This window comes from Hydra viridissima, unplaced genomic scaffold (genome assembly GCF_058129835.1).
Source record: "Hydra viridissima isolate aposymbiotic clone 2 unplaced genomic scaffold, HvirCarnegie_v1 scaffold_2, whole genome shotgun sequence".
Lineage (NCBI taxonomy): Eukaryota > Metazoa > Cnidaria > Hydrozoa > Anthoathecata > Hydridae > Hydra > Hydra viridissima.
The window spans coordinates 7316716-7344041 of record NW_028324301.1 but is presented as its reverse complement, the minus strand read 5'-3'; the positions used below and the strand labels follow the sequence as shown (position 1 = coordinate 7344041).

The 27326-nt window shown below is 29.7% G+C and overlaps 3 protein-coding genes across 10 annotated transcripts; 1 reads left to right on the top strand and 2 right to left on the bottom strand.

Moving 5' to 3' along the window:
- Nucleotides 1–502: 502 nt before the first annotated feature.
- On the bottom strand, nt 503–2333 carry LOC149891729 (uncharacterized). Its single transcript, XM_090077553.1, has 2 exons — nt 2213–2333; nt 503–2028 (listed from the first exon to the last, which is right to left on the bottom strand). Exon 2 carries the CDS (start codon nt 1772–1774, stop codon nt 842–844), a length of 933 nt encoding a protein of 310 aa, XP_089933679.1. The 5' UTR covers nt 1775–2028; nt 2213–2333; the 3' UTR covers nt 503–841.
- Nucleotides 2046–10033, top strand: LOC145188188 (phosphatidylcholine-sterol acyltransferase-like). Of its 8 annotated transcripts, XM_090077542.1 has the most exons (9): nt 2046–2350; nt 2440–2663; nt 5250–5279; nt 5458–6515; nt 8232–8327; nt 8589–8748; nt 8836–9047; nt 9157–9342; nt 9447–10033. In XM_090077542.1, exons 4-9 carry the CDS (start codon nt 6398–6400, stop codon nt 10013–10015), a joined length of 1341 nt encoding a protein of 446 aa, XP_089933668.1. In that variant the 5' UTR covers nt 2046–2350; nt 2440–2663; nt 5250–5279; nt 5458–6397; the 3' UTR covers nt 10016–10033. The 8 variants fall into 8 exon arrangements, with proteins under 8 accessions (XP_089933668.1, XP_089933676.1, XP_089933671.1 ...); XM_090077541.1 differs by lacking the exons at nt 2046–2350; nt 2440–2663 and adding an exon at nt 4786–4836; XM_090077547.1 differs by lacking the exons at nt 2046–2350; nt 2440–2663 and adding an exon at nt 4786–4836 and having other exon boundaries at nt 5458–6788.
- Nucleotides 10034–11105: 1072 nt separating this feature from the next.
- Nucleotides 11106–25892, bottom strand: LOC145181884 (calmegin-like). The gene is made up of 17 exons (XM_090077530.1): nt 25697–25892; nt 24892–24974; nt 24756–24814; nt 24520–24584; nt 24092–24168; nt 22454–22604; nt 18335–18648; nt 15858–15971; nt 15615–15768; nt 15423–15497; nt 15197–15300; nt 15033–15081; nt 12812–12931; nt 11740–11820; nt 11549–11644; nt 11402–11454; nt 11106–11298 (listed from the first exon to the last, which is right to left on the bottom strand). The coding sequence occupies exons 1-17, from the start codon at nt 25778–25780 to the stop codon at nt 11265–11267; spliced, it is 1713 nt and encodes a 570-aa protein (XP_089933656.1). The 5' UTR covers nt 25781–25892; the 3' UTR covers nt 11106–11264.
- Between the last annotated feature and the right edge of the window lie 1434 nt (nt 25893–27326).

Below are 27326 nucleotides of genomic sequence, written 5' to 3'. Positions count from 1 at the left end.
AAAAATGATTGAATTAAATATGTTTATTTTTAATTCTTTTATGTTTGTCCCATTCAATGAGACATACTTAATGAATGGGACAAATGTCATGCTCCAATAAAACTCTCTTTTTTCCAATAGCCAAACGCAAATCCAATTTTTTTGTTTTACTATATCATTGAGCAAGAGTCGGTGGTTATCAAACATAATTAAATATATATATTAAACAATTTTATCTACGTTTAAAAAGCATTTTTCAAAAACTGTCCCATTCATTGAGGTTTTCCCCTACCTTAAACCATTCATTAGTTTTAAGAGTTCCATGTTGATTATTCTAATCAAAATCTTGATATATCTATGAAAGCAGGTTTGAACCATTAGCGAACTGAACTTAAGACGTTGGAAGTTTTGTTTTAAGTCATTTGTAAATGAGAAATGAAATTACTCCTTAGAAACCCGTGGCTATCAATTTTTTCACCGTCTTGGAAATGTTTTCTGTTTGTTTAACAACTTTTAAACCAGCTTTGACCTTCTAATAGCAACTTTTTTAGTAATATGTCATAGTAAGTCACGTTGAATAATGTGACTTATATAAAGAAATTAAAGCTTCTTGTGGACTAAAAACTGTTTTTTCCTAAAATAGAAAATAGTTAAAAAAACATTATATACCATTTCATATCTGCCTTAAATATGACTGATGTAAGCATTATAACAGAAGCAAAAACAAATGAAAAAAAATTAATATATAAGAAAGATAGAATACGTTTATACAGTAAGACGCTCTTTAAACATAGAAAATTTAAACTGAAATCTAAACGTTACGTCTGGTTCTGCTAAAAATATGCTCCAAAAATATAGTTAACTAGGTATCGGGGAGATTAAATAAGATGACTGGCAATGATATACGTCGCTGAGGAGCTTCTAATTCCACTTCAAGCGTTTTCTTTTTAGAGCTGTTCTTCCGCTCACAACTCTTAAACACCTTCAAGTTAAGTAAGTTTGTGAAACTATTCTTTTTAGTTGGTGAGTGTGAAACCGACTTCCTCAATACAGTTAATGATTTGCGGTTTAGTTTGTAGCTTTTGTTTACAGTTTTTCTGATTTCACTATCAGATTTATTACCTGAATCATCGTGCCATTCAATAGATTTCGCATCGCACGCGTCAAGAACTTCGATAGATATGCTTCTGCTAAAAACATTACTAATTATTCTCTTTCTTTTTTCTTGAATGTCAGATGCTGGTGAAAGCGCAGAAGCTCTTAGATTAGCTAACTTTTCGACTTCCGCGCGTTTCAATATGTAGTGTTGCAGCAATTCATTTGTAGCTTCAGTCGAAATCAAGTCTGAAGGAAAATCTCCATCTTTGTTTTTGATGAAGGGATTGGCGCCTGCTTCGATTAACAGAAATATAATACCATAACTGCTCGTCTTTGTGCAGATATGAAGGCACGTATTCCCATTATCTGACTTCTCGTCCACATTCGAACCAAGTTCAATAAGACGCTGCACTATTTTAAACAAATTTAACTTGCATGCAATATGAAGTAGTGTTTCGCCATTTTCATACTTTTTTGTCAAATACCTTTTCTTTTGCCAACATCTTTTAACAAGAAACGACAGGAAAACTGAGTCATCATTGCTAACAGCTTCTTTCATTAGCTCAGAAACAAGATCATGATGATTTAATTGTCTAAATGAATTATTTTTCCCATTCATCTTACTATGTGTTTGGTGCGTTGGAAGAAAGTGCAACAAGCTAAAAACCTTAAAATGCGTAAGAAGCGAAAGTGTCATTTGACTTACATCTGATTAGTTTAATTAGATTGTAATCAAAAACTTCCTTTATGAAATATTGCTTGTTTACGAAACTATTTTTTCTCTTAAATTTTAAACCTTTTTTTTTGTTTGAAGAACTTAGAGTCAATATTTTGTGGATCGTTGTCTTTCGATTCGTTTTTTGAAGACTCGATTCTTTAGTGTAGCACCCGAAATAAATGATCAATTATCTGAAATATCCTGCTGATATTGTTTGTATTTATATTACTTTTCTAAAAAAAAAAACTTTGAATCATAATGAGTCCTACGAATAAGAGTGAAATTTTAATATATCTTAGTACTCTGCGTTGTAGAAACGTTCACCAGACTTTGTTCAGCCTAATAGTATTTAACTGATCTTAGCTGATTTGGTTTAAAAATATATCAAGAAATACTGCAAACTTATACAAAACTTACATTTTAAACCTACTTTAAACATTAATCGTTTTAAAAACGTTTTGCTATGCACATCTACGATATGCTCGAGCTTTTCAAATATTATTTAGACATGCTGTGTAGTATCTTGCACCAAATTCCCGCTAATCAAAATATTATGTAACTTTATTAGATTTCTTTTTTTTATATAAAATTAGCACTCTTAATACAGAGTATTCCATTAAAGTTGGTTGGTTTGTTTCAATTAGAGTTTTCAACTAGCAACCGTGATTTTGAGTGCTAGATGAGTACTCAATTGCTGTTCATATAAGTTGGCTGTGAAGGAATTGTTTTTTTGAGAAGAACCACTTGCTTGTCAACATCGAATACATTTTAAAAGTTTACCAGCTTCTGTTGAGTACAAATATAAAACATCAGGATGAAGTTATGTAAACATCCTTAGCAACGCAAAGAAATCGTATTTTTATCGTAGGTATGTTGTTATTTGGGCTTTGGTTTTATTTATTTATTTACCATTTATATTATTCATCTAATGATCGAATTTACATTATCCATTTTGCTATCGAATTTTGAATCCTCAAATTTAAAAGCAACACTTAAAGTAAAATACTTCTTCAATAAAATCTTGATAAGTGTAAGAAAATTCCGAAGCACTTTTTTTTTAATTAAAAAAGAAATGCTTTAAGTATGCAGAAATTAAAAGAAAAAAGTATTCGATGACATCAGCATGGTAGGAAAAAAAAAAAAATCTGTTTATAAAAAGTTTTTGTATATTTTAAACATTTAGTTTTTTATTTTAAAGAAGTCTTTGCGAGCAGCTGTAGACTATAAAAAGATAGACGTTACTTGAGCATTTAAAAGATAAGTTTTTAAGCTCCTTATATGATAAAATCAATCTTATTATAAGTTCAAGGATTCATATTTACAGTGCAGAAGCTTCATAATCATACGATGATTTTTCTAAATACTGAGATCATATATTATGCAGTTCTGTTGAACATCCTGAAGTAACTTTAAGGCAGAGAGGGAAAATGGTTGATAATGGTTAACAATGGCTCCCGTGGAACAGACACGGATCCATGGGAGTTAATGTGGACCACAGCAGGTATTGCATTACCTCCACACCAGGCTTTCAACGATTTTACTTTTTAAAACAGTTGATCTTTAAAAAACAAAAACATAAAAAGAAGTTATCAGTATTGACAGTTTCTTTTCTTTTGTCATAAAAACATATTATGTTATATATAACTTATGTTATATATAACATAATATGTTACATATAATCAAAGAAAAAAGCAAATATTTTCGGTGGGTAACTGCTAAATTTGAGATTTAATTTTGGCTAAATGTTAATTAACTAAAAATTAATTGTAAATTTACAAAAATTTTTTAATGAAACTTCACGGCTCACTTCACAAACCAAATTTATAAGTAATGAGGTTTACAAAGTTATAACTTTATACCTGTTGTTCCAGAAGTATGTCGCCGGTATTTTTCACCAAAAATCATAAAACATGTTTACCTAGAGTATGCCAAACATCTCTTTTGATATAAATAAGCATATGGTCTATTTATCACGGTTACACATTTCTGGCAAAAGATAATTGTTACAAGTACTCATTTTAATTAAAAGACTAGTACAGCGCTGCCTTTTTGGAAAGGAAATAGTTTCCAATTACCGAGGGAAATTAAAAAAAACCAATATTTGGATTACCAAACCATTTAGCAATTATGGAGACGTCATTCATAACTAATCACATGGGAGTATCATAAAACAAGGATGAGATTTCCTACCATGGCTAAATATTTCATGAACGTCATTAAACTAAGACACTAATCTTAAATCTCAGGTTAAGGAAGACAGGGAAAATCATTTACTGAGAACCATTCAATTATATGTTTGTTTAAACTTGCCGTTGCGAGGCCATAGGAATAGATTGTTTTTTTTAAAAACTTTTCATTATATTTGCTTTTGTATTGCCCCTACTCCCCCAACTTCTAAATCCCGCTGCTGATAAGGAATATATAAAGAAAGACAACTAGAAACACAATTTTTAATTAATAAAACTCCCGTGAGTAGTTTGGTAAATGTATCGTTAGGCCGCCGTTTCTAACAAATTCATGCGGAATTCTTTATTAGTGTCGTATGCTTATTTAACAAGAATACCATTGTAACAAACGTTAATCTATCCAATCCTTAAAAAAAACGGTTAACACTAAACGATATTCAGCAATAGAATATATATGCATAGAAAAATGCTACAGATAAAAGAGAGACAACTGCAAAAATTCCCATTGCATAAGGTTCCTATCATTATCATAAAAATTTCTGACCGTTCGCTTTGACAGCCGTTAGAGCTATTACTTAACAGCAAGTAAAGGATGGGGAGGAGGGTCTCGCGGGTCTTGAGACACCACCTAGAACAATTTCGGGTGTAGTTTTATCACGTAAATAGTCTGAGAACTACAGCGCATGCTCAGGTTACACTTGTTTGATTTTTGAAGGGGAGTATTGGTTAAAGTCAAACAATGACTGATTAGTGATGCGTGTTAAAAACTAACTTTGCAACTTTATTGTTCTAAAAACTTAAACTTTTCAAATTTATTTCGTGAAAGTAATAAACGCGTTTAAAACTCAGTCTAAGGTATAGTATTCCAGCTCAAAGATTTTTATCTTCACTATCTAAATAAGTCTAAATATAGTAAATTTTATTGTAATCCATCGTGAAATGACCCTCAATAGATAATGTAATTTATAAACGCTCCTTAATAAAGGATGTAAATAAAATACTTACTGGAAAGATGGCGCGTCGCGCAGTAGGAAAAACACTTAATAACGCATGAAAAAAACTCTAAGTTTTACTAGTTAATATTTGCAGTATTTTGATGAGAACTTGTTAAAAAATTCGCAAAGTTCTTGACTGTCAGATTTATTTTCAGCTTTTTCTTCTACTTGACACTTTTATATGATGTGAACCATTTAAATCAATTTTCTAATTTCTACATTTGCGTCCTCAATAAAGTGTTTTTGGAGTTATTTCTGAAATAATTTTTTTAGTTACATCGCTTTTTATTGCAAGTCATGAAGGTATGCATAAACATTTCAATGATTTTTTATTGTAAAAAATGCTTTGTTTTTTTGTGTAAATAATTGATGGAATGTTGGAATATTTGTGAGCAGTATTTTATTATCACTCTTATCTTTAGTTAAGTTTTTAAAAAGAAATTCTGCAGAGTTCCTTTAAACGTGTCTATACATTGTTTAGAGTAGTTCGTGTACTAAAAAATTCATAAAAAAATAGCTGCCATCATCAGTTGCCATTTTGACTGATATTTTAATTTTTTAAAATCATGCCCATACGAAAAACAGACTTTATAATGTTTTGCGAGGCGAAGAAAATGTGAAAAAAGATCGGAGAAATTAAAGTGATACGTGTATGGTAAAAAGTGATACGTTTATGATGTCAATTACAAAGAAACTGATGTTGCTGTGAAAACTTTTAATTCTAAACTTGCTACAAAGTGGAGAAAATGTAAGAGAATCAAAAAAGTTCGAAGAATTTTTTAGATGAAGAAAAGTTCGAAGAACTAGTTTTTTCATCTCTTAGATGACGACAAAGAAATGGAACATAATGAAGGAATAGTGGAGCCAGCCGTCTCTAAAATAGGCTTTCTAAACCATTCTTGATACTAACAGCAATAAAAAACTTGTTAAAGCAAAGCAAGTTAGCTTTTATAAGACAGGAAAAGTGATATGCTGTAATAATATTAGGCTAGTTAGATTAAACTCTTTCAAAAGCCAATCAAATAAAAAAGCTTGTTTTTAATTTACCGAATTATTCAATTCCATACGTGCCGGACGAAACTTTGGCTTTATATGTGCATAGAGGATTTACATTATTTAAGGCATCTTATACTTTGATGTAGTCTAATGCTAAGGCACATCGTGTTTATATCGATTGCATCTAACAGCCGCATAAAAGAATCCACGAATCGATCATAAAGCTTCAAGGTTATTGGAAGTTCAAAAACTCAAAGAAGGTGATTCTAATATATCACATGAAAATTTTTTTGGGGTTTGTTTTGTTCCTTTGTGGGTCATAGAACTCAATAATAAAATTTTTGGCGAAATCCGAGACCTTTGTCAATCCAACTTTGTGGGGTACTGAAGATTGAATTTAAAAAAGGAATCTCAATTTTTAATTAATGAAGATCTCATGTGATCAAAGTACAACACAAATTTTATTCAATTATGATAGATGGCAAGACTCTTATGCAGACTCATCATTCAAGTCCTGTGGCATTTGTGGTACCACACTAAAAGGTATAAATAACTTATATGAAATTATAAAGCTAAAAGCATGTGAAAACCTGTACGAGTACGGATTTTCTTCATCGCATGCTTGGATACGATGTTTCGAGTGTATTTTGCACATCATAAAGACTTTCAATGAAAAAAAAAAAAGGCAAGTTTGTACTCCCAATCAAAAATCTATAATGCAAAACGCAAAAGTAAATGGATAATGAAAAATCACAAATAGGGTTATTTGTCGACATTTTGAAGGCAGCGAGAGTAACAACAAACGATGGAAATACTGTAAGACAAATTTTTCCAACACTTATCTTTAGATTCATTGATAACTAAAAGTTAATGATGATTTTAGTTTCTATGTTATAATTCTATTTCTAGGTTGATTTCGTATTAGTAATAATAAACTTTTATTTTCACAAAACAAAATCATTTAAAATATAATATAAATTTGTTTTTTATTTTTTACATTTTAATTATTCAAAAAAAAAAAGAAATGAAGTGCTTTGCATTTTTCTTTTTTGCATCTCGGGATATACCATCCTACTAGAGATTTCTTTCAACTGTTCGATTGGATGGTATCTTTTATACACACACAGAGACATAGAGACACAGACACACACACATATTCACAGACACACAGATACACAAGGTATACCACCTTATCATCTTTTTTTAGTGCTTAAGGTGAGGCGCAATGTTGTGGAATGCCATCCGGACACCTTTTAAAGAAAGCAATCCGTTTCATTTAATTTTTTGAATAAATAAAATGTAAAAAAACAAGTTTATTTTATGCTTTAATTGAATATTAATTTTTTTTAATTTAAGAGTGCGCGAACAACTAAATTGAATGTACTGCAAAGATTGACATAATTTTTAGAACTTGAAAATATACTTATTTGCGATTTATTCGACTTTCATAGCCTTTGCACAATTCAGCAGCCATCTTGTTTGGCCAAACTGACTTAAATAAATTCCCGAATACGCCATGCACTTTAAGATCAAGGAACAAAACCATATTTCTTGTTTGTTGACGGTACAAGTTTTAATATAAAACTTGTGTAAATATTTGTAAAAGACTTCAAAAACTCATATAAACTCAGGCAAAAAAATTATACTTTTTGAAAAATGAGAAATCAAGTATAGTTAATTGTTGAATAAAAAATATTATTTATCGGAAATTAAAGCTATCATTTTTAGTAAAATCGTACCTTAAAATGAAAGCCTTCTAAAAAATTAATTAAGTTCTAAGTTTTGTTACGCAGTTAACATAAAAGTTAAACATTTCGCCTTATTATTAGTCATTTTTAAATTCCATGTATTTGTTTAAGCAATAGCTGAATGCAACGCTCTAAAACCTTCTAGTTTCTCTATATCTTTTTATTTGAATCTTAAAACGAAAGTTCTCCATAGGTTAGAATTTTCTTTGAGAAGAGGGTCTGTTAGGAGATATAGCATATGTAAAACGCGAGATCTAGTTATGTAAAACGCATTTCTTTCGGAAAATATCGTACAGAAATGTCTTCAAATAAGAAAACTCAGCATGATGGGTGTTTGAAATAAAGTTTAAATATGAACACAGTTAAAACAACAACACAATGTTATGTAATGTTGTATTTTTGCTATAAAACGTGGTAAAATTATTAGTTTTATGTAAATTATTTTTAAATTTTGCGTTTTTTAAAAACTTACAAAACTTTTCAAATTATATTTTTAATTTTTTTTTCTTAGTAGCTACTGCTCTTGAGATGAATAATCGACTTACAGAAGGAGTTCTCGCACTGATCTTTTGTCATCTGGCATACAGCCTCTCACCTGTTGTTATAAGTGAGATTACCTTTTTTTTTGTAATCATTAAAGCGCGTTCTTTCTCTACAGGTTTTTAATAACTCTTATCAGTTCAATACAAACGAAAAGCTACCTTTTTTTTTACTTTACAAGTAAAATACTGAAGAAGTAAATCATCTCGATCTGAGGCCGTGTAGAAAAAGGGGCTGTCGCGGACGTGTGCGACAGCCCCTCTAGCTTTGCGCAAAATGGTTGAGTATGCAAATAACAACTTTTTTTGATTAAACACTTTTTGTCCAGTTCCAGGAACAGGCGGCAATCAACTTGAAGCAAAGCTTATTGGAAAAAAAACTTCACCTGCTTGGTATTGCGATAAAACAACGAAAGACTATTTTACATTATGGTTAGCACCCAGCTCGTTACTTCCTTTTTCAATAAAATGCTGGGCCGATAACATTCGGTAAGATTAATTCTTTCATTAACATTTACATTAAGTATTTCTCTATTTATTTCTCTGCTAATCTTACTTTATATAAACAACAAAAAGATTAGAGTGGGACATGAAAAGTATGAACGTATCAAATGTGGAAGGCGTTTTGACAAGAGTTCCTGGTTTTGGGCAAACGTCCTCCATTGAAACGCTAGATACAATTGGTTTAGTGAAATATATGAAAAGTCTTGTAGATGAACTCACTGTCGTTGGATATGTTAAAGGTGTTAATCTTCGTGCTGCTCCATACGATTTTCGATACTCTCCAGGTAAGTATGTTTTACTCCGGTGATGTGTAGAGTAAATTGTTTTCTAAAAGCAACCTTCATTTACTACATTTTGGTATATATATATATATATATATATATATATATATAGATTCTATTCCTGCAAACTACATTGACAATCTTCAAGCATTAATTGAAGAATCGTTCGTAATCAACAAAAACCAACCAGTAACAATAATTTCTCACAGCTATGGTTGTCCCATCACACTATACTTCTTATCTAAACAAAGTCAACAATGGAAAAGCGTTTATATAAAACAATGGATAGCCTTGGCAGGTTGATCTTATAAAAATATTCAATAAACTTTAAATCGTTTGATTTATTTCTAAAGATAAATTATTGCGATTACTTTATTGATTGACATCTGTCTTTTTTTAAAGGTGTTTTTGGTGGAACCATTCAACAGGTGCTTCTTTATGCTTCTGGATTATTAGAGTCTGTACCAAGTGCTATTATAGATCCTTTAAAAATTCGTGCAGAACAACGATCATCGACAAGTAATCTCTTTATGTTACCATCTGCCTCACTATGGCAAAACGATGAAGTGGTTGTCACAACTAAAATAAGATCTTACAAAATTTCTGAAATCGACGATTTTCTGAATGATATTGGTTTTCCACAAGGCGTCGAAATGCGACGTCGAATTCTCAATTCATCACAACTTATGAAGTCTGCTCCTGGTGTTCCAGTTTATTGTTTCTATGGTAAAATACCGAATTCGACCACTGGCCACCTTTTGTTTGCCGAAGGATTTCCTGACTATGTAAAAAGTATAGAAAAACGAGAAGGAGACGGCACTGTAAACCACGAGTCGTTGAGTTTGTGTAATAGATTCGCTGACATGCAAGCAGAACCGGTTTCGGTGAACGAAATAAACGGTGTTGATCATACTGGTATTTTGAGCGACCCAAACGTTATAAACGATATTAAAGCTTTACTTCTTAAGTGATTATTTCAAACTTCAACACTCTAGTTGCGTCTTTATCTCATTTCTGAAACTTTAAACTAAAACACTTTACAAATATCATTAATTTATCCACAACATTATTTAATAAAAATTGCAACGCCTTATTTTACCAGAGTTCCAAGTAGCTAAAATTTTAAAAATACTTATTTTCGGGTATGAAATAGGCATTACCCCCTTCATCTTTTCCGTCTCCCCCACTCTTGTTTACTCCCCAAAAGCTTACCCGAATTGTATGGCATATATTGTATTGTTGAATACTTTTTTATTTAGTGTGGTCGGAGTGCAAAAAAAAAAAAAGTTTCCCTTTTTTTTCTTTAGACTAAATTTCTAAAAAAGACATTCAAGAATAATTTTAAGTGTAGAAACCTTGAAGAATAACGAATGACTTAAAGAACTTCCAAACCAATACAAAGCTGAATATGACAATTATTAATCAAAAAAACAAAGGAAAAAAAATAACTGTTCTTTACACTTGCAAGGCTTTACATAACTGGTTTTTGAACAAAAAATGTGAAAAAAAATAAAACAAAACGAGAAACTTAGTTGACAGCTTTTGCTTCGATACTCTTAATACTATAGGGATCAAATGCCTTTTTACAATTTCAAAAGTGTGCTTTAAAACACTTGCAATGTCACTAAATTTGGCATGCATGTGGAAAGGAACTATACTTTATCATAAAAGTGAGCACCAATCCTAACATTATTGATTCCTGAATTCAATTTTATTAAAAGTGAACTAAGACTAAATTGATTCTGCTCCAAATTATGGTCATGGTCACTGGAAAGGTCTAACAGCACTGTGAACAAGAAAGACCGTTGAAGTTAACCAGTAATCAAGGTTTCACGTCACGTGACAATTAAAACTTTTATTACTTAGATCTTAGATACGTAAATCACTTCTACTGGAGATCGTTTGATCTAGATACGCTATACACTTGTTTTTATTGAGATCACTTAATCTTGAGACAAAAATCATTTGTTTTTTATTAGGATCACAAATGATGCAATGGTTGCATTTCATTTCATCAACTGAATTCTTTAAACCCAATAACGAATACGAACAAAGATAATATTTCATTCACAAACTTTTATTTCTTGAACCATTCATAACTCAATAAACTACCTAAGAATATTCTAAGATTCATAATAAAGCCTAACATTTCAATTCACCAATGCTAGAAATAAATGCATAAAAGCCAATCCAATATCAAAACAAGTACTAGGGTGTAAGTTATTCTTTGCGTGTCTTACGTCGAGCTCGAGTTCTGTTAAAAAAAAAAAAAAAAAAATTAAACACCGCCATTTTACATTACGGCTTTGAAAATAATTATGAAAAATTACTATTATAATAATTTTAAAAATTCAGACCTTGGGGAAGGACTTTGAATTTCATCATCAATTGTTTCTACTTCTTTTTCCTCCTTAAAAATAAATGAAATGAAACGATATACACGCACACGTAAATAAAACGAAAAGACGCTCGCGCGCACAAGAAATTTTAACAAGGCATCATACCTCCTCATTTTTCACTGTTTCTTCACTCTCAGTTTTAGTGTGTTTGAGTGTTGACTCCGTTTTCTCTTTTTCAGGAGCGACACGATCTTCTCTATCCTAAAACGAACAACTTCGAGATTTAAAGACAAAAATTTTAAATGAATAGTAAATAGGTAAAGAGGAAATGGAATAAAAATAACTCGACAACTTACCTCATCTGCAGAGTCAATGCTTTCTGTTGCTTCCTCATCTGAAACAACTACATCTGTTTTCTTTCGTTCTGCGACAGAATCCTTAAAAATTTAGAAAATTAGTTGTGCACCTCTATACATTTTGAGTCGAAATTGTTGTCAAATGCAACTACTATACTAATTTAAATAACTGCAAAAAGTGGCGTCGTTAAGTGAAATCTAAGCACTAACATTCCGTTACATGACAGTTAAAGAAGATGAAAAAGATTGTAAGTAAAATAGTTGTAAAACTTTATGCTAAACTGAATCTCAGAACTTAACATATACAGGGCATCCCAAGTCACTATTTGATTTGTTTTGCTAATAGCAAAAAAAAAACTAATCACTCTTTCTGCATTTTATTTTCATATAATTGAAGATAAACTCAAAGAAATTTTAGAATGGATAATTACAACTCCACAACAACATGCTGCAATAGTGTTTACATATATACAAAGTAATAATTGAATTATTTTAACACAAAGTGAATTTCGACGAGTGCTTTCCTGGACGAAACTCTCATTTACCACCAACAATTCTTTTTAATGTTTGATAAAATGGATTGCTTCCAAAAAAATAAAAAAAAACTGAAATTTGAAATTTCAGGGAAATGAACCTATAAAATGTTCATTTTGTATAGGAAAAAATTTTTTTTTTGCAAATTGATACTTTATAAGACTCTTTTTCAGAGTATATCTCAAAGATTTTTGGGTGAAATCAAAGAATTATTTCTTTAAAAATTAATTACATTTATTGCAGGCAAAAGTTTTTGGGAGTTAATAATTTTTTATAATTGGCCAGAATAAAAAAAACTATAGATAATTAAAATATTTTGAAATTTCAATTAGAATCTGAGTTAACAGATTAAAAAAAATTTACCAGAAAGCTGACACAACTGAACATAAAATCATAATACTCCACAAGTCTACTTAGTATTCATAGAGTAAATACTGAAATCTAAGGATATACAAAACAACAACAACAAAGAAGTAAAAATTGGTAACTTTAAACAGGAAAGAAAAAGAACTTTATTTATCAAACAAAAAATTCTTACTTTGCTAGGGAAACAGAAGATGTAAATTAGAACAAATGGTAATAGAATAGCAACAACAGCAACAATCCATAGCCAAGGTTTTTCGTTTGTGGTTTCCTGCCAAGAATTCCATAAGCTAACCTAAATTCATCAACACCCATTTTTAAATATACATTTTAAAACTTATATTACTTATGTACATTAAAAGTAAAATTCAAAAAAATTCTTATCATTAACTTATTAAACAGATTTCTCTTACAAATTTTTGGCATTTATTCTAAACTGGTAAATAAAAAACCTCCAATAACTGACTATTAACTTATATTAACAGCTAGCATTACTATTTTCTAGCATTTTATACTATTTTTTTTAATTGTTAAAATTTTTTTACATGCTGTTGCTTTGATTTGTATTCTCATGCATACTAAGCATACTAATAGGTAAAATTCAAAATCAAAAGGTTTTTTTAAAACATAACATTTTTTGCATAGGACAAACAAGCTTATAAGAAAAAAATCAAGATTAAAAAGCCAAATGAATTTACAAGATTAAATTGAAAAAACCTTATTAGTTGAATAAAACCAGTAGGGTCAATTATGGTAAACCGAAACACTTTCAACATTTCCGTTGTTTTCTCAATACCCACAGAGATGTGGATGAAAAATGAATTACATATTGCTTGCTAGTAAAAGTGCTCTCTGGCTAATGTAGTTAAACAGGCCTAAGGTTAAGATAAAGTGGGACATTTATGTCTTATATATACTTCCCATACAACATGGCAAAGTGGGGCACTTTTGGTAAAACTGGGATATAACATTGTAAATCTGCCAGACTAGGTTATATGAACACTACATACAGCTACTCCAACAGACTAGAATAATGTCAGTGTCCTAATTCAAACTATATATATATGCATAAGATTATTTTTATTAATATAAAAATTGTCCCATATGATGCTACCAAATTCAATATATGATTTGCACACCCAAGCAGGACCTATGATAAAAGGAAGCCAATCTTCATCGGATTTATTATCACCCAAAGTATTATAGCATTTGTTACGATAACCACAAGGAGTGTGATCACCAGTATCAACAGGCTTATTAGAAGAACACTTCTTTTTCTTGTTAGCCAGGTTATCAGTAACATTTGCTTCAGCTGAGTCAGATTGATATTTTTGATTCTTTTCTTTTTATTCATCACTTTCAGCATCTTCAACACATTGCTTCTATTAGCTGAATTCTTTGGGAGATTCTTGTTGACAAGAAACTCATAATGCTTGTTACTTGTAAGTCTATATGACAACATACCTTTTTAACAACATGGATTTTCTTAGAAAAAAGTTAACTATATGCAGTTGCTGTTGACATTGTTGATCAAAAATGGAGTAGGAAGTGGTGGTGATGAGCTGGTCTCAGAAGCAGAAGGATTTAGAGCTGTTGTTGCCACCACATTAACTGATTGACTAGTTGGTGGTAAGAACGAACTGGTTTTGGAAACAGCAAGAACCAGGGCAGCTGTTGCACCACACTCATAACCACATGAGTAGCTGGTAATTGTGATGTATTGGTGTAATTTATATTTCCCGCTTTATTAAAAGTGACCTCTCCCACTTTAACAAAACAGTGTAATAAAACCGGGACTACCATTACAACTGGACTAACAATATGTAGATACACATAAATACAGACAAAAAAAAATAAGACAACTGGCTATGCTGACTAGAAAAAACTGTTGTAAACATAAAAGAGACTAAAGTACTAAACAGTTTTAACATTTTAGCATTTGAAGATGAAAAAGAACACTTGTTTACTGTGTCAGTTAAAGGATTCAAAACATAAACAACACTGCAAGGCAGCAAAGAATATTTATTTTTTGGTTGTTTTTTTGCCACTATAAACAGTACATTTTTGTAGCATATTCAAACTTCCTCCTTAACCCAATAAATACAAATTCAGTGTATCACAGGCTATGTATTCCATTTAATCTCACTTTACCCTAACTCACTCTACATCATCCATTCAAAACCACTTGTTCAAAAAAAAGTACATTATAAAAACAACCCCAAATACATCAAGCATGCCAGATGAGAATACAATTCCAAGTGATTAATGTCTGTGTTTATTTTGTTTTTTGATATTTTCTATGTACTTTTTTTAAAAAAAAACTATCCTTAATACTTTTAAAAGGACAAGGTAGCTACAAATCTTACTTGACAATCTAAAATACATATAGAACTTACTAATGCATTTGGTGTATCTGCAACTTCCTTTTCATGTTTTAATTCCCAGCTTTAATTAAAAAAAGAAATTAAAAGTTAAGTATAAGATGACATATACATCAACAAAGCATTGAAAATCTTTAAAAATTAACTTTAAAATGTTTCAAACTGATTATAATCCATACGTTTGGAGGGTCCATTGATTAACAAGAGATTCATCATCAGAAACAATCAAATTATCAAAAGCAATGTCAGATTGCATTGACCAAAGCTCAAATCCTACAGCAGCCTATAAAAAAAACTCGACCATTAAAAAAAACAACTGGTTGTGAATAATTTATACGACGATTTTTTAATTAACAAAAACAGACATAATTACATGGAGATAAGAAAATTTGAAAATGTTTTTACAATTGTTTTCATTGCAAATGGATTCAAATCTTCAAAGTAGTTGGGATTGGGTATTTTCTTTGGAGTCCAGATTCCCTGTAAATCAAAATGTAAAACGTTCAGTTATATATTCTTACAATATTATCAATAGCATTTACATAATAGATAATAGAGTAGATAATAGTCATGTTAAAAAAATGATATTATAAACACCTTGTAGTCAGGATTAGTCACCAATGGTGCAGTCCATTTTCCTTTGTAATCTGGATTATTTTTCAAAGGAGCTTGCCACTTCCCGCAGCCAACATCTTTACATTTAGGATTAGGAATTTGTGGGGCTTCCCATTCACCATCTTCTGCATCATCCCTACAAGTATTTTTAAGAGCATTAGCAAGAAAGTAATTCTTATGACGAGGAAAAAGGTTTTTAAAATATAACCAATTAAATATAACTACCAATCATCTGGACGCACAGCAGCAGGATCAGCAATTAACTCTGGCTCATCATCTAACCAACCAGAGGGCTTTACTGCACTAGTGTCAATTATTTGCTTAGGTGCATCCTCATCCCTACATATACAAATCATAAAAAATTCTATTATAGCATTACAAGATTTTACAATTTTTATTTTAATAACTTTTTCAGTGCTGCTAACAACACTAGGTTGATATTGATTTGTTCTGAGAGTCTCTAATAAAAAAGAACAACAAAATGAATTTTGGCAGGCAATGAACACTTGGCAACTAATACAGTGATAAAGTAATCAAAACACAGGTACTAATTAATCCATTAAAACTTAAAATTTTAGATTGTAACACATCTGAGTGCTACAAGGCAGTATGGTAAAATTCTATGAAAATAACAATAGTTATAGTATTACAATTATTAACAAGAATTACAGTATTAAAAACATTGATATTTCATCACAGCATGCTGAAAAACGTTTTTGTATATTTCAATATAATATGATTAATATTTAATAACAATATACAAGTAAAAGTTATTATTAAAAAATATTATTCCTCCACCATATTTATCTGCTTATATAGCAACTAAAATTAAAAGGATATTCAAGAGCTTATCTATAATAAAAATAAAAAGTCAAAGTGCAGCTGCTAAACAATCAGTAAGTAGTATGTGTCAGTGACAAACAGTGAGTAATATGGGAACAGTCAGTGATAGCAATTAAAAAAAGGTCAAGGGAATTTAACTCTTCTATTGTTTGATCTGCTGCAAACAATGAAGAATGTGTAAGTTTTAACTTTTATGAAGGTACTTTAAAAGTAAGTTATAAATAACCAACTTTAAATTAACTTTACAGAAGTTATAACTTACACATGATTTATAAGCATAAAATGACATCCACTAAAAAAAAAAATGCATTTTTAATTAGAATAGCTCATATTCAGTGATAAATGCTCAATTTTATGTGATTTCTGTTCAAATTTATAAGTCCTTTTCTATATTATCTTTTGCATTGATGGCTTTAAAAATTGAAATTTACAATTTATACAAAAGAACTTTTTAAAATGGCATTTACATTAAAAAAAAAAAGCTTGAATTTAATAATAAAAAAAAAAAAAGTTTCTAAATTGTAAGCTTGAATTAGAGTTATTTAGGAAACTTACACTGCAATGTGTGTGTGTGTGTGTGTGTGTGTGTGTGTGTGTGTGTGTGTGTGTGTGTGTGTGTGTGTGTGTGTGTGTGTGTGTGTGTGCACATTTGAATACACAGAATAGTTTAAGTAGACTTTTTTGATAAATTAAATTAAGCATAATCTCCCCAAAAAAAAACTCATGATGTTTATTTGCCATGAGAGCAAAACAGTGACTTAAACTGTTAACTCAAACTGCAAAAAATTATTTTAAGCATTTTAAACCTCTGTAAAAAAATAAAAAAATTTACAGTATCAACAGAAATGCTTGTTAGATTTTATCTTTCAATAACAATCAATAAACTGCAATTGCACAAATAGCACAACTGGTAGTTTGGCTAAATTTTACCTAAAACATTAAAATTGTTTATTTGTCATGAAAGTAAAACAGTTACTTAAAAAAACTGTAAACTCAAACTGCAAAAAATCATTTTAAGCATTTTTAACCTCTGTAAAAGAAAAATTTACAAAATCAACAAAAAATGCTTCTTAGTCTATTTTTCAATAACAACCAATAAACTGCAATTGCACAACTGGTAGTTTGGTTCAATTTTACCTGAAACATTAAAATTGTTTATTTGTCATGAAAGTAAAACAGTTACTTAAAAAAACTGTAAACTCAAACTACAAAAATTTATTTTAAGCATTTTAAACCTCTGTAAAAAGTATAATTTACAGAATCAACAAAAATGCTAATTAGGTTTTATTTTTCAATGAAAATTAACAAATCGCCTTTGCACAAATAACACAACTAGTAGTTTCCAAGACTGGAATGGATCTTCACAGAATTTTAAAAATGTTCATTATATTTAATTTATTTAGTTTCTTAGTAAAGTTACAAAAATCCTAGACAATGGTTTAGTTTAATATCTATATGACCATGATAGCTAGAATAAAATGTCCTAAGATTACTGTAAACTAGTAAATCATATTTTAATCTGAAGAAATTTAAGTAAGTCAAAGATAATCCATTGTTTTATTTCTCTTAACTTAAAAAAACTTAACTTGATAACAAAATATTAACCATTTTCATACAAATACACAAATTGTCAAAATCATCACTAACAAGTTCTTTTTAAATAAACCTTTGTTTAAACCCATTCATACAAATAAATTGCATGACATTCATAAAGCCTAGATTTAGAGAATTCCCTAAAACACAATTCCATTAAAGTCTTTACTAGTGCAAGCTCTCTTTTTTATTCAAGTAGATAGTAAGTAATAATGAAGGTTGTGACTGCATTTAGAACCTTTTATACTACACTTTAATTTACTCACCAGTCCTCAGGTTTAGTAGCTGTTGAATCTATTATTTTCTCTCTTTCATCCCAATCCTCAGGTTTAGTATCTTCTGGATCATCTATTTCTTTTGGAGGATTAACAGGAGGCTCCATATCAACAAGTAAACTGCCTTCATTTATTTTTACTCTGTCAACAAGTATTTCAAAGCTGTTATCAGGTCGAACAATTAAAGTCATCAAATGAGTTTTCTTGTCATCAAAAATTTTACTGAAGTCACCATCGCCTTTCTTAGCATGTTTTTCTTCCATTTTGTGTGTGATAGGATCTTCATGTTGAAAAATAAAGTGAATCTGAAAGGTAAAAGTTATTAAAAAATTTAACAACACTTTCTTAAACAAACCAAACATTAAAAGGAAATCTTAAAAAACTAATATAACGAAAAACATGTTCTCTAAATGATGATGATAAAGAATTTCAAATTCAGTTGCATATAAGTCAAACTAAATGTAGATATATTCAATTAAAGTTGAAGATACAATGTTTTTCTTTATTTAATTATTAATTCTGCTTCTCAAAAAGGACAAAATGTATTTTCTAAAAGTATTTGTCTCACAAAAATTAAAAAAATGTTTGATCTGACATTTGAAAATGTCATGATCAAGAAAAAATTTGATAAAGATAGCTGATTTAATGATTGAAATACAACAACAGATCAATGTTTTTAGCACATTTACTGCAAGAGAAGAGAACAAGCATAAGTTTGAAAACATCAACTTTGACAGTGACTATGAAGAAATACCAAATGAGATAAGAAAATCTACAAGTGATCAAAATGAAAATGATAATAATGGAACAAATTTAAACAGAAAAATGAGCTTTGGTTAAGTAGAGAAACATGGGAATTTGTTAACAAATATTTCAGCGTACTTGAACCACTTCACTTAGCAATGCAAGGTTTCCAATATGCTGATTATACAACAAGTGACTTTTATTTGCAATAGGGACTTTTATTTGCAATAAAATGCAAATACAAGTGCAACAAATTGATAGAAGTAGTTAGTTTTAAAGCAGACTTAGCATTGAAATCATTTCTCAAAAATTTTGTGATGCATTTGTAGCATTATTATACTAATAGTTATTGAATGCTTGCTTTATGTGGGTGCCTAATCATGAAGTTTTTGAATGTTACTTAGCATAATAAAGGAATCACAGTTATTAAAGACCTATCCCTATGTAATTGTGAACGATGAGCTTTTCAACAACAGTCATCAGATAGAAGAAAAACTACACAAATTCCAGTTCAAAGTCAAAGAGAATATAAATTTCTATCAATGACTTCTGCTTTTCCGCTTGCAATGCATACTCATCTGCATCATATCTGAGCTGAAGTATGGTACCTTCAAGGGTGTGAATTTGTTCATTATAACTAGCAATCTCTTTATTAAAATTTTTCAGTTTAGTATCACGGTCAGTTTTTAAGGCCTTCAGGGACTTCTCTTTTTGACTGCTAAAGTATAGTTTTCGTGCATCCTTGACTTGTCCCATAAGTTTAGTTGTAATAGCCAATTGGGATGATTTTATATTTTTACTGCACATGTGGTCATGTACAATTCTCTGTGCAACAAGAGTATCAGTTAGCATATTATTATCCAGAAGTTCTTCGTTTATACTGAATCCACGCTCTACTTGTGCTTGGCCATGGGACAATATTAGTAACAATTGGGAAGTTTTCATTAAGTCCTTGAATCTTGAAGCATCTGTATATTGAACTAAAAAAGAATCCAATCTATCACTTTCTTTTTTGAACCCAAGAAATTTCTCCTTGTTCACTTTCACAACAGTAGTTAAAAATTGTGAATACTGCAATTTGGCTGAATCAGCAGCTTAAGGTGATACCTTTTTATAAGCAACTAATTTCAGCAACAACTTGCCAAAATAAAGTTCACACATCTCATGAGATTCCACCATGTACAAAGGTGATAAACATAATAAGTATCTGGCAAAACATGAGTTTAGCGCACTTTTTCCAACCATATGTTTGCACATTGTAACTAAAAACTGTTGAACATCTGTTTTAAAATTATAGATTTGTGCATCAGTAACTTTTTTCTAGATTTCAGTTGCTGCAACTCATAATTTATTCCAAACCCTAGATCAATATTTGCAACCAACACTTGATTTTTGACATCACTGGTATCAACTTTTAATAATTTAAAAGTTGTAGATGCTTCAAACAAAACTTGTTTTTTGATAAATTTTGATAAAATTAGCCTCAGTAAATTCTCAAGTGTTTCCACAAGAAAAGGTGTCATAGGATTATCGATTTGGAAAACTAACAAAAAAGAATTTAACAATTTTGTAGTTTCCTTAAAAAATTGTAACTTTATTGGGACAAACACATCTTTATAGCATGAAGTAAGGTATTCATAACTGGTATTTTGCCCAGGCTTACATTGACCAGGTTGCTTACTTTTCATTAAAATTTTTCCAAAAGTCAATAATCACAATAATCTTGGGCCATATTTCCATAGCTCTCTTTGCTACTTTCTCATTTTCAATCCAACAATGGCTACAGAACTGTAGAGTATAGTCTGAAGACTGAGCTTGAGTAAGATTTTCAAAATCAGCACGAAGGGAAGGGCTCTCATGGAATATCTTATACAATGAAGACAGTAATTTGTTCAATTTCCATCCTGAAGCATTTGCACCATTCTTGAATGAACAGTGCATTGTGTGAAGGCCGCATGATCCAATTGATACGAACTGACTGAGTTCACATTCACTTCTCTTAGCATTTAAATTAGAGAGGAAAGACACGTTAACATTTGGACCATCCACGGAAACCTGGAGCATTTTATCTTCTTCTAAACCACTCATACATTTACGGAAATTTATCATAATATCAACAGCAGCAGCAGCTTTTCCCAAGAATTCAGAGTTGAAATATCTTGTTTTTACCATCTCTAATGAGGAGTCCCAATATCTAACATGCAAATCCATCTGACTCTTCTTGACAACTTGGTTGTAAGATTCATCAAATTGCCAAACAAACTGATCAAGCTCTGATAATGTCTCACACAAAATTTCCTTAAAATATGGTGCAATTCCAAAGCACACAAGATAAGTGCACTTTGTTTTTCCACAAGAAAATTGTTTAGCTATTAGACTATCACTAAACATTGCAGTAAATAACTCAGATTTGTTTGCACTTGATCGAAAAGAATGTTTTGAAAGCACAGCACCAACTGCCCACATTATCTCTGCATTTTTTGCTAACTGTGACTCTGCAACAAATACAATAGAAGTTTGCTGTGGACATAGTGCCACTTTTGGGCTAGCTGGTAGTTCTATAACAGTTTTTAATGCATATTTATCAAAGACAGGCATATGTTTTTTATGTTTGTTACCATTAGCGTGTTTTTCCAATGCTTTTGTCCCCAGACCTGCAACATATAAGTTTCAAATATACATTACATTTTACCAAATACAAATTGTTGGGACATTTTTGTACCCATCATTTATAATTATTGTCATTTAATCAATGATCTTGAAGTTTAGTTTTATATTTGACTGAGATTTTCTATTCTGAAAGAACAAAATTATTTTAGGTCAACTTAATTAAAATAATTTTGATGTTCAGAACTTAGACAGAAATAAGAAAAAAAAACTTAAAATAAGAATAACATTTTTAAATTATTAAAATATAACAAAAATATTGAATATACATTTGAGTAACTTATTTTCTCCCAGTATACAACAGTACTAACTCCAAGTCTAATTTTTTTCATTAACTTTATTGTTGATTGGCTGATAATAGTTTATGCATTATACTCAGAACAAATAAATTAGGAGAATTTAGGAGTATTTGAGAAAACCATCTATACTTTAGGAGAAATTAGGTCTTTTTAGGATATTTTTCAAATATTAGGATATTTTAGGATTTTTTAGGAGGCATGGCCACCCTGATGTAGCGATTTATTTTTTAGAATGAATTTCCTAGAACCCTTATAACAAATATTTAATTTTAACTTGCATTTAAGGCCCAGTCCAGCACCTAAGTGTTTCTGATTTTCAATCCATAGCAAAATATTTTCCAATTTTAATCATCATGAGAGATTCAAAAACCTTTAACTTAGAAATTAAGAATAAAATTACTTTCGATTCACTACCACATTTGTCTGGACCAAACATAATGGTGTATGGTGTTTTGTCTCCAAAAACATTAAGATTAAGTGACGAAGATTCTGATAAAAGCTTCACATAGGCACCACCACACTCATGAGTGTTTTGGAAACGAACTTCATATCTAAAGAAAAATAACATAAAGAGAACAAAAAAAGTACACAATATGTATTTTTAATAACTTAATAAGCATAAATTATTTAAAAATATTAAAGCTTTACATTAAAAATAACATAATCATTTATATAAGTATAAATACAAAGCTTAATTTAAATTTTTCTATAGGAAATGTTTTTAGCTTAATATAAGCATGGTTAACTAAAAAAAAAAAAAAAAAAATCTTTACAACTTTTTCAATAGTAAGATAACACTTAGAGGGCTGAACTAACATCATTTGTAAATGTATCAGTCATCAGTCATAATCAAGTAACCTATTTTTTATCTGACATCAAATTTCTAACATTGAACTTATTTTTACTATCAGATGATGAAATTTATTAAACTTTTTTTATTGCTTTTTTTTTTTTTTTAAGAAAAGTAAATTCAGTCCAAAGTTTCCTACAAACCAATTGATAAACATTTAAAAAAATTCTTACTAAGTTAACATCTTTATGAAATTTCTGTGGTGGTCTACACTGAGGAAAAAGTAAGATGACTTTGCAAGCTATTAACTTTTTTGTAAACATGGAAGATAAATGTGAAAGCTGTAAACAATTTTAAATGTTTGAAATGTTTGTGATTTATACAGAGCATAATCCTTCCGAAAAGAATACAATTCAACTACAATTAAAAAACCAAATCCAGCATTCCTGTCTGTTTCATGAGAGAGATGGACAAAAAATTGTCCATTATTGAGTACAAAATTCAAAATGTGGTGAAAAAACGCCTATAAGCAGAGTCCAAGGCTAAGTTTAGCATCTAAATCTACACAGATGTATACAACCTCTTGAAGAAGTATGAAGGTCTTGGATCAGTTTTACCTACTTATGCAACAATCGTGTTCTAAAAGGATGGAGCTTCTCCTCATGTAACCAAAAAATAGCTATGGAAAAATCTACCAACTTTCTGGGTAAAAATCTTTAGACTTCCAGACTTAAACCTGCTTTTTTTACTTAATTCAGGCATACATTGAATCAAAAGGCTAAATATCTACTCACAATAGTAACTGACATAAATGCTTCCATCGTAAATAGTGAAATATGTCCAAAAACTACATCAAGGAGGTCTGTAAGAGGTTTATGCCCAGGATCAAGGTTGTAATGAATGCAAATGGCTCTAATTAAATACTATATTTGAAATTCATTCCAGAAATCTTATGATTGCTTTGAATTTTCACTCTTATCACTGAGGTTAGTACAGATTTTATGATTTCATGTTGTAAACTACATGTTGTAGAAATTTAAGATTCTATTGGTCAGGATTGTTTTTTAGAAAACTAATTCAGTTTCAAATTTGCTTGATATATTTGGTGTAACACATCATATGATGAGCTAGGAAAAAATTTACAGCCCTTACTTATAAACACACAAAAAGACAAAAAAAAAAAACTTAGAGCCTTTATTTATAAATACACAAAAAAGACCAAAAAAAATAAAAATTTTAAAAACTTACTGAACAAAGAGAGGCTTATTTTCAAATTTAAAAGGTTTGTCTAACATTGCAGATACTGCAGCATGTTTAGCTTCAGACTAAATTTACCCCAAAAAGAAAATTTTAATTCACTATTAATATTTAAACAATAGCATTATCTTCAAAATTATCAAACAAATTTTGAAAAACATCAAATTTTTACTCTGACAAGTTAGAAAAAATATAAAAATATATTAACACTTTTTATGATTTCATTAAATGTTAAATCATTAAATTAGCAAGTATAAGTAGTTAAATCAGCTTGGATAACCTGTTCTAAAACTTATAATAAACTAAGTTTTTATTTACAAAATAGTTATAAAAGTTAGCAAACATGACAAATATATATTTAACAAATCACAAGTTTAAGTAAAAACAAAAAGACTATAGAAAATAGACACAAAGCTTACAATTAAAACAAGACTATTATCACCAAGCATGGGGTTTTCTTTTGGTTCTTTAATTGCCCATAAACCTAATTAAAAAAGAATTTTCTTAAAGTTTAAAACCATTTTAAAAACAAGAAATTATGTTAATGACAATTAGTGTTAAATCATAAAGCCTGAAACTAAAGTTTGTATATATTTCCTAATGCATTTCTTACTTGCACCTTTTTTACTAGGCCATCTAAAATTACTTTATTTACCATCATACTTGCTTATAGCTTCATCAACTCCATCTTTCTTTGCTTCAGATTTTTTCCACCTATTAATAAACTTAAAAATAAATTATAAAACTCAAGAAACCTACACAGAAGATAAAAACACAATTCTGAATTTTACCTTGAACTAAACTCTGATTCATCATGAAATGATTCTGTGAAATGAGCAGCACTTTCTACACTTGGCCTAACATAATGTAGCACCTTTAAGAAGTATATAAAAACTTCTTTTTAAATTTATAATTGTGTAGTTATTTTAAAAAAAAAACAAGCAGTGCAAAGATTAATGTGTCTGAAATGAAGTTTGTTCATATTCAACCTTTTATGTCAACTAAATTAATTTTTCTGATTAAAGAAAATATGCAAAAAGGAAAATAAATACTTTGTCTGAAAGAAAGAAACATACACTTACACATAAAATTTATTAGCAGTATATAAAAAAAATACTTTTTTTTTCAACTTAAAAATACAAAAATTAATTGTCACTCTATTTTAGCAATTAATTTTTGCTCAAAATAAATTGCCAAAACAGAGTGGCAATTACTTTTTGTATGAACCATTTGATATATATAAGTTTGAATCATACTTTGATATATAAGTTTGAATCATACTTTGATATATAAGTTTGAATCATCTTTTGATATATAAGTTTGAACATATATAAGTATGAATCATTTGATACATAAATTTATAGCCATTTAAATGGAGACAAACTTATATATCAAATGATTCTTATTTAGTTATGTTTTTAGTCATGAAAAGAATGTGACTAGTAATAGTAAATCATTCATTAATAATAATTATATTTTAGTATAAGCTTCTTTAAATTAGCAAGACACTAGATATTTTTGTATAGTATATATACAATTCTTGTTATAACAACAGCTGTATCTTTAGCGAGTTATTTAGTCAAGTAGTTATAGTACCTGTTCTGGCGGTGACTTCTCTTCTTCACTAAATATCAGAGATACTAATGAAAGAATCAATAAAATTCTCGGTAAAACTTGCATTTTGAATTAAATTTGGAAACGAATATAGTAGTTTTTAAAATCAAAAGGCCAGAAGTAGTGCAATTTGAGAAATAGCCGCCGTTTTGTGAGGTATAATGGCGGAAATATGTGATCTTTGCCAGTTTCCAGGCGACTTTTAAAAAGTCAACCTTAATCTTGGTTACTGTATAATTTGGGTATATAATATTTTCTTTAAAAGTGTTTAGTAGCTGAAAGTGAAAAGTTAAAAAAGGTTGCTTATAAGTTAAGTATATTCCAAATGAAAATAGATATTAATGCAGAGTTAATTAGAAATATGACCGCCTCTGTTCTTGGTAGAAAGTTTTGCTATTTATTATAATATTATATTATTCAAAAGCTTTGTGATAATATTTGATTGATAAGTTATTAAGCAACTCTTTCAAACTTTTTTAAAAAATATTCAACTGATGTTACTGTCCATACTTGTCTGTTCACAGCTTATACTACTGTCCACTTCCTTTTGTGCGGTGCAAGAAACCAACAATACAAATTTTCATTATGGTATCTTTGGACAATAATTCTATTTTTTCGATTTACAACGGGATAGTATGGTTCGTCAATAAGTAATAATCTTTTTGGCTCATAATTATTCATTCATGAGAGCTGCCTGTAAATTCTTTTTCGTTTTTTTTTTTTTTTTTTCTGTTGCTTTTAGTAATGGTTTTCAGGCAGCAGCATAACTTTTCCGTCGATTTATCTTCTGTTTACAATCTAACTTGGTATATGTCTACAAGTGCCTCATTAAGTTCCTGTGTAATCTTTTTTCTTTTTCAAGTACTTAGGACTTTTTCTTTTGATTTTGTAGATACTATTGTAATCGGCAATACTTATCACACTAGAACACAGTGCTCCATTTTGGCCTAAAATGGGATCAAAAATCAAAAATTGACTTTTGGCCTCAAAATGATGTTTTGATGTTCTTTTATCTTTAGGATACTCTAAAGTGTCTAGATGCAAAATAGTTTGACCATTCTTACTGTTTTTCAGAAGGTGTTCACTTGTAAAAAAAGGTTAATTTGAAATTTTAAGAGTTTTTGCTTTTCATTGTTATAAAAGGCGGCATATCTAAAAAAAGAACCCATTGCATTTGATTAAATTTTCATTGAAAATTCTTTGAGGTAAGTTTACTTCTTTTATAAAGTTTTGGCTTAAAATATTTACAACTCACCTTTTTAAGAATATATAAAAATAACATTATCTAAAATCACTTGTATTTTTTATGCATTTTCACATTTTGCTTCACATTCTACTTTCCTGGTAATTCTCAGAACCCAACTTTTTATACTGTAAAACATGATCATTTAAAAACAAAATGAGTTATAATTTAGCTGCTTCTATTTGCCCCTCTAGAAACTGTGGCACATGTTTATATAATTTCACCTTTTTCTTTTTCAGATGGCGCAATCTTTTAGAAGGAAATTCTATAATTTTTTGAGGGAGTTATCACCTAATGATTAGGTCAATTTAGAAACTCTTGAGAAAGTTATTACAAAGCTTAAAATAGCTCATGGACTTGTGGCCTGCA